We start from the raw sequence: 12,895 nt of genomic DNA, 5'->3' as shown, positions 1-12,895 counted from the left end.
ACACGGCAGTGAAGGCAGTACGCTTTGAGTCTGAAACAGACTTTAGCCAGTAAATCCCAAGATGGCTTGGGACACACGCCATTTCTTCTTAGGAATCGGAATAGATAAGAGGCCAAAGGACAGCAATGCTTTCCTTGAATATACAAAGAACTAACAACTCTCCAGCCCGTGGAGAAAAGGGATGTTAAACAGCCTCCAGGTACAATTCTGACAGCAGAGTATTTTGCTGACAACCCAAGACACCCTCTCTCGGGCATAACTTCACCAACATTAAACAGCCAGGAAATCTGTAATTTCAAAAAATCTAGCAAGCTGCTGGCTCCAAGAGAGGGCGTCTTCCTGGGATGAAAGCCTTTGAGAAAGTGGAAGCGCAGCAGCCCTCCTTCCCAAGGTGCCTGGAGAGCCCCCGCATGGACCCCCCAGAGGCAGAGAGGAGAGTCGCTTTCAGGCTGAGCCCTCCAGAAATCTCCAAGTGGCCTCACTGATTTTTGCCTTATGCACACCTTCTGATTTCTTCTTGAAAGGCACGAGTTAATTTTTAATCTAACTCTTCAGCATCAGTTCAGTTCAGTCGCTCAGTTGTGTCCGACTCTTCCCGACCCCATGAATCGCAGCACGCCAGGCCTCCCTGTCCATTACCATCTCCCGGAGTTCACTCACACTCACGTCCATCGAGTACATGATGCCATCCAGCCATCTCATCCTCTGTCATCCCCTCTCCTCCTGCTCCCTAATCCCTCCCAGCACCAGAGTCTTTTCCAATGAGTCAACTCTTCGCATGAGGTGGCCAAAGTACTGGAGTTTCAGCTTTAGCATCATTCCTTCCAAAGAAATCCCAGGGCTGATCTCCTTCAGAATGGACTGGTTGGATCTCCTTGCAGTCCAAGGGAATCTCAAGACTCTTCTCCAACACCACAGTTCAAAAGCATCAATTCTTTGGCGCTCAGCCTTCTTCACAGTCCAACTCTCACATCCATACATTACGACAGGAAAAACCATAGCCTTGACTAGACAGTCCTTAGTCGGCAAAGTAATGTCTCTGCTTTTGAATACACTATCTAGGTTGGTCATAACTTTTCTTCCAAGGAGTAAGCGTCTTGTAGTTTCATGGCTGCAGTCACCATCTCCAGTGATTTTGGAGCCCCACAAAATAAAGTCTGACACTATTTCCACTGTTTCCCCATCTATTGCCCATGAAGTGATGGGACCGGATGCCATGATCTTCGTTTGCTGAATGTTGAGTTTTAAGCCAACTTTTTCACTCTCCTCTTTCACTTTCATTAAGAGGCTTTTGAGTTCCTCTTCACTTTCTGCCAAAAGGGTGGTGTCATCTGCATATCTGAGGTGATTGATATTTCTTCTGGCAATCTGGATTCCAGCTTGTGTTTCTTCCAGTCCTGTGTTTCTCATGATGTACTCTGCATAGAAGTTAAATAAGCAGGGTGACAATATACCGCCTTGACGTACTCCTTTTTCTATTTGGAACCAGTCTGTTGTTCCATGTCCAGTTCCTACTGTTGCTTCCTGACCTGCATACAGATTTCTCAAGAGGCAGGTTAGGTGGGCTGGTATTCCCATCTCTTTCAGAATTTTCCAGTTTATTGTGAACCACACAGTCAAAGGCTTTGGCATAGTCCATAAAGCAGAAATAGATGTTTTTCTGGAACTCTCTTGCTTTTTTCATAATCCAGCAGATGTTGGCAATTGGATCTCTGGTTCCTCCACCTTTTCTAAAACCAGTTTGAACATCAGGAAGTTCATGGTTCATGTATTGCTGAAGCCTGGCTTGGAGAATTTTGAGCATTACTTTACTAGCATGTGAGATGAGTGAAACTGTGCAGTAGTTTGAGTATTCTTTGGCATTGCCTTTCTTTGGGATTGGAATGAAAACTGACCTTTTCCAGTCCTGTGGCCACTGCTGAGTTTTCCAAATTTGCTGGCATATTGAGTGCAGCACTTTCACAGCATCATCTTTCAGGATTTGAAATAGCTCCACTGGAATTCCATCACCTCCACTAGCTTTGTTCGTAGTGATGCTTTCTAAGGCCCACTTGACTTCACATTCCAGGATGTCTGGCTCTAGGTGAGTGATCACACCATCGTGATTATCTGCATAATGGTCAATAAACTTTTTGAACCTGGTCAAAAAAAAAAGTTACGGTCTCCCAAGTTGCCATAGCATCTGTTATTAAACTCGAAGATTCTAGTAACCAAATTCTACTGAGCCTTATAGAAAAATCAGTACATCTTTTAAGCATTGGAAAAAAACTCAAATAGTGAACTCTCATTATGAACCAAAACTTCTTGTGCAGAGCTGCTGTTGGTCTGAGTAATGTCTCAATACTGCACTCATTCTACTAAAAAACAGACTTTACTTCCTTTGTAAATGAATTACCTACTATTCAGGGTTTCCATATTTATTATACTGGTAAGTAGATTAGGTTTGACATGCACATATATTGTTCATGATCACCTCCATTTAAAATGTCTTTCCCTTATATGCTCCATTTCCATACAAATGAAACAGACTTTTAGATTTTATGTATATTCATTACTTTTAAATGTATGTGTGTATGTATATCTCTGTCCATCTAGCTACCTATTCTTTTAATTTATGAGAAAGAAATTACATGGGGAAGTCATTCTGATTTTTCCCTTCTCATCTATAGTAACAAGAAATAGGTCTTCTTTCATCATATTTGTATGAGAAGAGTACATTTGCACTGGTTCTAGGATAAGGCTATAAGGATTAGCAAAAGAGATGACATTTTTGGAGTCAGAAGGCTTGTGCCTGGTTTTGTTACCTATAGTATGTGATCCTGAGTAAATCATTTATCTTGTTTGAAACTCAATTTTCTCACCTGTAAATTGGTAGTCTACAGGACTTGTCTCTCTCAAAAGTCTTTTGTGAGGCTTCAAAACAGATAATGTGTGTAAAAATGCATTTAAAAAATCTTACTGATTAATAACTATAAAATATTACTATACTTGTAGTGCACTGAAGTGATAATTCAAAGCCAAAAAAAGGCAACATATGTAAAGTAATTATTCAGTAAATGTATGAATAACAACTTTGTTTATATTATTATTAAACTATTCATCTTTAAAGAACTTAATTATATAATTATAGAACTTAAATCTATAATTATAGATTTCATTATATAAAAACAATATAATCTGGCCTGGTCTACAAATTATGAAATGCAAGTAGAATTACAGAAATGCATACACATTTTGATTTCAATAAGAACTTATGAAATTACAGGTTTCCCTATTTAAAAATAACAACCTAACCTCCCTTAAATATAATGATTATGAAGTATAATACAGATGTGGGAATACACACACAGGATCACTTACTAACAGTCACTCGGGCGTCTGGGCCTTGGTGAACTATCTATATTACCCAAACAGGCCTAAACTGAATGAATGGTGGTGATTTAAAACGCATTGAGAGACTGTCCTTTGAAGGAAGTTACTGTGGATATGTCTGCAAAGCAAAAGTTCGTTTCCCAATTTGTCCTCTGCAGGTGGGAAATGGGACATAAGGAGACAGGAGCACTGCTCGGGGAGCCAGCAGAACCTGCCAGCACTTGGTCAACAGCTGCTCAGCATTCACCGACCATCAGGGGTGAGGCTCGGTGCCTGAGCTACATCACTGAGCAACGGCGACAGACACCTGCCCTTGCGAAGCTTGCCTTCACATAGGAAGGACAAGAAAGCACAGAACGTAATAAATGATCAGAAGGTTCCCAGGGCTATGTAAATGAGTAAATTTTAAAGTTATAGTGTTATGGAAAAAGCAGAGAGCCGTAAGGAGATGCATGTAACATGGCCGAGAGCAGGCTCCAGTTTTAAATAGCGATGTTAGGGTAAGCCCAACTAAGAAGGTATTAGGAAGACAACCACACAGCTCGCAGGGGAAACACCCAGCCAGAGAGAACGGCCAGTGTAAAGGCCCCATTTGCTTCTGACAAAATCATCTTGTGAAAACAAGAGGAGCCCATTTCGCTGATGAGTAACCAGTGCCCCAGAGTAACCCGGTCAAGGGCACAGAGCTGGTCCACGACAGACCCAGGACGAGAGGCCAGGGCTCCTGGCTCCCGATTCAGGCCTTCCTTCTGCTTTGCGGCCTCGATCACCAGGCACAGAGGGCGGGGCCCTGTCCTGCTAGGGCACTGAGAAACTCAGGGTGTTATCACTGATGTGCTGGTTGCTGCTATTATTATTAACCGGGTCCATTGACAGTTCTTAGAAAGTAGATGAAGCTCAAAAATAACTTCCTTTTCGCTGCTGGTGGTTGATATTTCTCCTCCCTCTCTCTTCCTGTGCTGCTTTTCTTGGGTGGTTCATTTTAGTATCACATTGTCAGGTAAAGCAAGTATATTTCTTTGGATATTTGATAAAGGAAAAGATGTTGAACACAGAAAGAAGCAATCAAATGGAAAGCATTTGTGACGCACGACAAACAGCCAGTGAAGGAATGGACAGAGTGTGGAGGCTGGTGGTTTGGAGAGAGAGGCAGGCTGGGGGAAGGGAAGCAGGGGGCTGGGGAGGTGGGAGGGAGTGAAAATACCAGGAGAGAGCCCCCAGCACTGAGCTACGTGAAAACGATGATGAAAGAACAAGCTTCAAGTAAAGAAACAATCAGACAACAAAAGAAGAAACCTGGAGAAAAAGCAATAGTGGAAAAGGGGCTGGAGACAGTAAACGACATTTTCAACTTAAAATATGAGATTCGATGATAAACAACACAAAGAAGAGAGAAAAACTAAGAATCAGATTTCTGACACCGTAGATGCCAGAGCTGGTGGAATTACTAACAGCAAGAGGGACCAGAGGCAAGTCTGAAAGGCGAGTAGCTCTCTTTCAGTAACGCTGGGTTTAAGGTGGCAGGGAGGTTCTTGCGAGTGCAAAGGGCCCAGCAGATAGGAGGTACATCTGGAAGGTGTGGATCACCCCAGAGCTGTTCTGTCTAACATAGTAACCTTGACCTCGAACCACATGTGTCTATTGAGAAATCGTGGTGAGGCTGAATGGAACAAGTTCCAAGCATAAAACACATACCAGATTTTAAAGATTACACACAGAAAAAAAAAAAAAGTACCCACTGTTTTCTACGCTTACTACATGTTGAAATACTATTTTTGTGAATTAGGTTAAAAGTATGTTAAAAATTAATTTCACCTGTCTCTTTTTACTTTTTAAAGTGACTACTAGAAAATTTTAAATCACACATATGGCCTGCATTATATTTCTCCTGGAAGGCATGGATATAGAGCAATACTAGGAATGTTTTAGGACCACATAAGGGGACGAGAATTCTGGGAAGAATCACAGACATCATTTAGAAGGGTCTCAACTGCAAACACATATGCGAGAAAGGAAAAAAACATGTCATTATAACAGTTAACATTTACTGAACACTCGCAGCACTAAATGAGCCGCACCAAGTGCATTATCTTATTTGTTCCTCAAACAACCTTATGAAATAACGTTAGCATCTTGTTTTTCACAGAAGAAAAAGCTGGAGCCAAGAGAAGTTAATCTGCCCAAGGTCGCAGTTAACTGCTGTGCTGGAATTCAAACCAGAAGTTGAGTCCGAGCCTCAGGTTCCAAATTGCTACATCCACCCCAGAACAATTGACATTCTGCTATTAAACTGTTAAATTTTAAATGGCTGTATTTAAACTAGCAATTTATTATAATGGTTCATTGTTAAGAGGTAGTGAAATACCAGCATTGTCCTAATTCCAAGGTTAAGAAAAAATACAAGTGAGCAAATTTGTAACTTCAGAATTATGGGAACTACTAATGTTGACCTACTTTGGCTATGTTGAGCCTAAAGAAGAGCTTCCAGTGCAGCTCCGTGCCTTCAGTCAACGTCCACTCCTAACACCCAAACCTGATGACTTAGGTGGTACACAGCCGGCTGTCTAAGGGAGGTGATCCTGGACGCAACTCTAACCAGAAGGGCCCTGCCTCCTGAAGATGACTAGATAGACAAGACTCCTAAACTGTGATTAACATGTTTTGAAGGGATAAATTATATCTCAACTGAAAAAAAAAAAAAAACATGTCTTGAAGGGAGCTAAAATTTCAGCCTTTTGTTGAAGAGCCAAAAAGTAAGCTTACCCAACTGGATGCGTTAAAAATGGATTTGATACACTTTTGAAGAAAAGAAAAAAATGACTTGATATTTTGACTGGAGGCATACATAGCAAAATCTCCTAAAAATATAAACTTGCATTAAAATGAGATATCTTACATTTGGTTTGGTTGGTTGCTTGTTTTTAATTAGAAAGAAAATTTTCTTTCCTTTTTATCTTTAATTTTTTACTACCTATCTGGGCAAGACCGTAGTCAGAACCACAAACTTGTACAATGATGGTTAAAATCACATCATTTACAGAAACTTTACCAGGTAGATTTTATCAACCAATTTGGCTCAGATTATAAAAGCACACTTTCCCAGGCTTTAAACAAAGGATTACCATAAATTTATACTCTGGAAGTGGAAAAAGGGAACTTGAAACAAAAATGGGTTTTGGAGTAAGACAAATTAGCAGAGACACCTTGAGAGACTGTTCATGTTGGACTTGGATCCAGAGGGGTGTCTCTGAACCGAACCACTACCTTATAAACCCTGAAGTTTCACACACTCTGCATCACTGCTTTTTTTTTTTTTTTCCAAGTGGGAAGACTCGGATTTGGACATTTACAAGTGAAATAATTCTCCTCTGAAGACCCAAAGTTTCTGAAAAATGCTTGTCTTCAGGCAGTATCGGCTTGCCCTTTATTCTGACTTTTTTAGGTTCCCTTGACTGTTCCATTCAGGTAAGGAGACTTTCTTGGACATTTCCCTTACTCGTTGTAATTCATAATAATTTGGAGTAAAGGTTCAGAACCTGAAGGACACAGCCAGTTAGCCCTAAAAACACTTTGTCCACCCAGGTGCCAAGCTGCCAAAAGCACAGCCATCTCTCCTCTTATCGTCAAGGGCCACCACACCGAGCCCCTCTCACCCAAGAACATGTCTCCTCTCAACATCACCCGTGATTCTCATCATTACAACTATTAATTGAATACATAAATCTATAATCGCGCTGGCTACTTTTTTCAGTTTATGGAGCACTAGCGATTGGCCAGGCATCGGTGCAGGTACCAGGAATGGAGCAGTGAACAAAATGACGAAAAATAAAAATTAAAAAGCCCAACTCTGCCCTACTGAAACTGACAGTCCGGTGGGGAACGCACTCAATAAAGTCCATAAACTAAATAGAGAGTGTGTTAAACAACAGAGATGCTCCAGGGGGAAAAAAAAATGAAGCTGACTAGGGTCATACGAACTGCGGTGAGTGGAGTGGGAAAGACTGGATTTTTAGGAAGAGTGGCCAAGCAAGAAGGCTCCTCCGTCCACAGGGAGACTGCGTGCGGAGGGTGGACAAAAATCTAGGACTGACTGGTGTCAGCTGGAGCGGGGGTAAAGGAGATACGCGTTCTTTTAAGGACACCTGAAGTGGGGAGAGGGGACCATCTGGGAGGAAGGAGAGAAGCAAAGATAGAACAGGGGCCACCGAGGACGTACGCGACTTCACATCTGAGCTCCGCACACACTTTCCTTTTTTTTGAAGTCACGGAATCGGGTTCTGCCACCGACACTCTCGGGCGATGTCTGGGTCAGGGACACGCGGGGACACACACACGCACGCACGCCCCTTTCTCTCCGGGAACTGAGCCTAAGATCCAGCAGAAAGCCTCGTAAACCGAGAAATGAGCCGGAGCCTGCGGAGACAGCGGTTGCGGGGCGGGGCGGGGCGGGGCGGGGGGGGGGGAGAGAATGGAGCAGAGAGGCCCGCTCACCCCGGTTCACACGGGGACACCCCACCCCGACCCCGCCGTGCAAACCCGGGGAGGCCGCGCGCAGACACACCCCCGGCTCTTGCAGGCTCCGTGCAGGCGGGAATTCAACCGTTAGCGCCCCGGAGCCGGCGTGAGTCCCGCGGCGGGGCCGGTCCCGCGCGAAGAGGGGCGCCGTCCACCGGGCCGGACCGGACCGGGAGCGTGGAGCGGCCGCCGCGAGACGAGGGGGGCGGCGCGGCGGGCACGTGCATGCAACAGGGGGCTGGACGCGGCGGCCGGCGCCCGGAGGAGCCGGGCAGTACCGCGGAGCCGGCGACACAGGAGCCCGAGCGCGGCCCGCGCGCCCCCCGCCCGCAAACGTCCGCCGCCCCCTCCCCAGGCCCGCGCGGCCCGGCCCGCCGACAGCGACGGGTTCCAGCGGCCGAACCCGCAGCCCCCCGCGCCGCCGCCGCCGGCCGCTCGGCCCCCTTCCCGCCCGGCGCGTCGGTGGCGGAGAGGAGGAAGGGGCGGCGGCGGCGGAGGCGGGAGGCGCGCGACGCCCACTCACCATGGCCGGCGGCGCGGCGACCCCGGCGGCCGGCGATGCGCTGTCCAGGGTAGCCAGCGTCCCTCTGCCCGCGCTCCCGCCGCGCGCGCCCGCCGCCCCGTCCCCGCCCCCGCCCCCGCCCGCGCCCCGCCTCGCCCCCGCCCCCGCGCCCCGCCCCCTCGGGCTCGCGCGCGCGCCCCCCGCTGCAGAGCCGTTTCGGGCGCCCGCCGCGCCCCGCCCCTGCCCCTCTCCCGGGCTTCGCGGAACGCCGCGCGTGCGGGCCGGCGGGGGAGGGGCGCGCGGGCCAGGCGGCGGCGGCTACCCCCGCCACCGGCGCCCCCTGCCGGCCGGGCGGCGATGTACAGGCCCGGCTCCCGCCACAAACACACACGTACACCGGTACACCGGCGCCCCCTACCGACCGGGCGGCGAGGTGCAGGCCCTGCGGGTGCCCGCTGCGCTTGGCTGCTCAACGTTCGCGGAGGCTCGGCCAGGACTCTAGGCATCGCCAGCCCCGTGTACCCCGATCTCCCCGACCCCAGCCCTGAGGCTGCGAGCGCAGCTGATCTGGGGGAAGAAGGGGCTGCAGGAGGCCAGGACGTCGTCCTTCGCTGACTCGGCTCCGGGGCTTTCAAGCACATGTTCAGTTCAGTTCAGCCACTCAGTCGTGTCCGACTCTGCGACCCCATGAATTGCAGCACGCCAGGCCTCCCTGTCCATCAGAAACTCCCGGAGTTCACTCAGACTCACGTACATCGAGTCAGTGATGCCATTCAGCCATCTCATCTTCTGTCGTCCCCTTCTCCTCCTGCCCCCAATCCCTCCCAGCATCAGAGTCTTTTCCAGTGAGTCAACTCTTCGCATGAGGTGGCCAAAGTACTGGAGTTTCAGCTTCAGCATCATTCCTTCCAAAGAAATCCCAGGGCTGATCTCCTTCAGAATGGACTGGTTGGATCTCCTTGCAGTCCAAGGGACTCAAGAGTCTTCTCCAACACCACAGTTCAAAAGCATCAATTCTTCGGCGCTCAGCCTTCTTCACAGTCCAACTCTCACATCCATACATGACCACAGGAAAAACCATAGCCTTGACTAGACCGACCTTAGTCGGCAAAGTAATGTCTCTGCTTTTGAATATGCTATCTAGGTTGATCATAGCTTTCCTTCCAAGGAGTAAGCGTCTTTTAATTTCATGGCTGCAGTCACCATCTCCAGTGATTTTGGAGCCCAGAAAAATAAAGTCTGACACTGTTTCCACTGTTTCTCCATCTATTGCCCATGAAGTGATGGGACCGGATGCCATGATCTTCATTTTCTGAATGTTGAGCTTTAAGCCAACTTTTTCACTCTCCTCTTTCACTTTCATCAAGAGGCTTTTGAGTTCCTCTTCACTTTCTGCCATAAGGGTGGTGTCATCTGCATATCTGAGGTGATTGATATTTCTCCTGGCAATCTGGATTCCAGCTTGTGTTTCTTCCTGTCCAGCATTTCTCATGATGTACTCTGCATATAAGTTAAATAAGCAGGGTGACAATATACAGCCTTGACATACTCCTTTTCCTATTTGGAACCAGTCTGTTGTTCCATGTCCAGTTCTAACTGTTGCTTCCTGACCTGCATACAGATTTCTCAAGAGGCAGGTCAGGTGGGCTGGTATTCCCATCTCTTTCAGAACTTTCCACAGTTTATTGTGATCCACACAGTCAAAGGCTTTGGCATAGTCCATAAAGCAGAAATAGATGTTTTTCTGGAACTCCCTTGCTTTTTTCATGATCCAGTGGGTGTTGGCAATTTGATCTCTGGTTCCTCCGCCTTTTCTAAAACCAGCTTGAACACCTGGAAGTTCATGGTTCATGTATTGCTGAAGCCTGGCTTGGAGAATTTTGAGCATTACTTTACTAGCATGTGAGATGAGTGCAATTGTGTGGTAGTTTGAGCATTCTTTGGCATTGCCTTTCTTTGGCATTGGAATGAAAACTGACCTTTTCCAGTCCTGTGGCCACTGCTGAGTTTTCCAAATTTGCTGGCATATTGAGTGCAACACTTTCACAGCATCATCTTTCAGGATTTGAAATAGCTCCACTGGAATTCCATCACCTCCACTAGCTTTGTTCATAGTGATGCTTTCTAAGGCCCACTTGACTGCACATTCCAGGATGTCTGGCTCTAGATGAGTGATCACACCATCGTGATTATCCAGGTTGTGAAGATCTTTTTTGTACAGTTCTGTGTATTCTTGCCACCTCTTCTTAATATCTTCTGCTTCTGTTAGGTCCATACCATTTCTGCCTTGCATCGAGCCCATCTTTGCATGAAGTGTTCCCTTGGTATCTATAATTTTCTTGAAGAGATCTCTAGTCTTTCTTATTCTGTTGTTTTCCTCTATTTCTTTGCATTGATCGCTGAAGAAGGCTTTCTTATCTCTCCTTGCTATTCTCTGGAACTCTGCATTCAGATGCTTATATCTTTCCCTTTCTCCTTTGCTTTTCGCTTCTCTTCTTTTCACAGCTATTTGTAAGGCCTCCTCAGACAGCCATTTTGCTTTTGTGCATTTCTTTTCCATGGGGATGGTCTTGATCCCTGTCTCCTGTACAATGTCACGAACCTCCGTCCATAGTTCATCAGGCACTCTATCTATCAGAATTAGGCCCTTAAATCTATTTCTTACTTCCACTGTATAATCATAAAGGATTTGATTTAGGTCATACCTGAATGGTCTAGTGGTTTTCCCTACTTTCTTCAATTTAAGTCTGAATTTGGCAATAAGGAGTTCATGATCTGAGCCACAGTCAGCTCCCGGTCTTGTTTTTGCTGACTGTATAGAGCTTGTCCATCTTTGGCTGCAAAGAATATAATCAATCTGATTTCGGTGTTGACAAGGCTCCCGCTTGGGATGCAGGATCACCCTGCATTTTGCAGGATGCAGTGGTCAGATGGAGGCGTCAGTCCGGTTCCTTTGGGGGATGAGGTCGGGAGCTGATCAGTCTCCCTACTAGATCCCTTGTCTCGCGTGAGGCTCTGGCTCAAGAGGATGGTCTTGTTCTTTGAATTAAAAATGGGTGCTGGAAGGAAATTCACCCCAGTACTCACCCCAAATTGTTTTTTTTCCCCCATAGCCATATTATGAAATGATTTGTCTTAATATTTTTTCATTTTTTAGGGTTTTTTAACATGTATTATTTTATAATTTTAAATCCACAAAAATGGTTCGCACATTCTTTGAACATTCAACTGGAATTGAACATTCAACAGGAAAAGACTGGCTCAGTTTCACTGTGTGATTAATCTACTGTAACACAGTGTGAATTCTCAACGTATTCTCAGACATTATTGTGTATAAATTGCACCTGAGGATTTAATCAACTACGGAGACCTGGATGCATCAAGCTGCTCTCAGGTGCAGATCAGGAATCCAAATTTTTAACAAGTATCACAAGTGAGGCTGATGCAGGCACGTAGGCCATGGACCACATTTTGAGAACACGAGTCCGTCATCTCTGGAAGGCTTTAGTCTTATTTTTCTAATAAGATGGTGGAGTAGGGGGGAAGAGGGGGAGAGTGTGATAGCTAGCCCCTAAGCATTCTGCTCCTTGCTTGTAGAAATTATACCATTGATGTCATCTATACCTTGCAAAGAACACCAGGTTCACATGTGTAAGGAACCCTTAAATTTTGAATTATACTTCCCATTTTGTCTGATACTTCTTATTTTATGTTTATTATTTTAAAATATTTATCAGTCCACAGGTCCAGAAGGAGACCTAAAATGTCACTGATATATTATCCGTCACTTAAAATAAATTATGGCTTTTCTTGTCACTACAGTAAAGGAACATAGGAGATGGCAAATGCCAGAAGGTATTCCTTTTCTCACTAATTATTTCATTAAATACAAAAAGGAAGTAGTTCTACCCCTATTAACACAGAACTGGGATCATATCTTCACGTTCTGACCAGAGATAACATGAATTCCCACTCATTTGTCTGTTATTAATATGCAATAAATATGCTTTATAAGATTTTTCTTTTATCTTCTTGTTCTCTTGTATGGATCACTCAACTTATAATGTATTGTGACTTTAAATCAGTCTGCTTTTCTTCAGAGTGTTTGTGTTTTTTGGCGAATGATAGAAACCGCCTCTAGAAATCACATTTTTTCCATGGCCATACACTCTGCCTTTGTGTAAAGATAGCTCTGTCCTGGTGCGTATGGTTAGGCCATTCAAGATGGCTGTTTCTTTGCTCACCCTGTATCCCCTTCTTGTTGGAGAAGGAAATGGCAACCCACTCCAGTGTTCTTGCCTGGAGAATCCCAGGGACGGGGGAGCCTGGTGGGCTGCCGTCTATGGGGTTGCGCAGAGTCGGACACGACTGAAGCGACGCAGCAGCCGCCACCTCATCAGTTTTTAAAGGGTAAACTTTTTGCTGTTTTTTCTTTTTAGATTTTTTGAATGTGGACCATGTTTAAAGTCTTTACTGTATTTGTTACGATATTGCTTCTGTATTATG

General features: G+C 45.7%; 1 protein-coding gene across 1 annotated transcript in view; it reads right to left on the bottom strand.

Annotated features, from left to right (window-relative positions):
* Window positions 1-8,509, bottom strand: part of ELOVL2 (ELOVL fatty acid elongase 2) — a 52,565-nt gene extending 44,056 nt beyond the window's left edge. Inside the window, exon 1 of the mRNA XM_069563070.1 lies at window positions 8,411-8,509. Within this exon, the coding sequence (XP_069419171.1) occupies window positions 8,411-8,413 (3 nt within the window). The 5' untranslated portion in view covers window positions 8,414-8,509. The remainder of the gene's footprint in view (window positions 1-8,410) is intronic.
* Between the last annotated feature and the right edge of the window lie 4,386 nt (window positions 8,510-12,895).

This window comes from Ovis canadensis, chromosome 20 (assembly GCF_042477335.2).
Source record: "Ovis canadensis isolate MfBH-ARS-UI-01 breed Bighorn chromosome 20, ARS-UI_OviCan_v2, whole genome shotgun sequence".
Taxonomy (NCBI): domain Eukaryota; kingdom Metazoa; phylum Chordata; class Mammalia; order Artiodactyla; family Bovidae; genus Ovis; species Ovis canadensis.
This window is presented reverse-complemented; position numbering and strand designations above follow the sequence as displayed.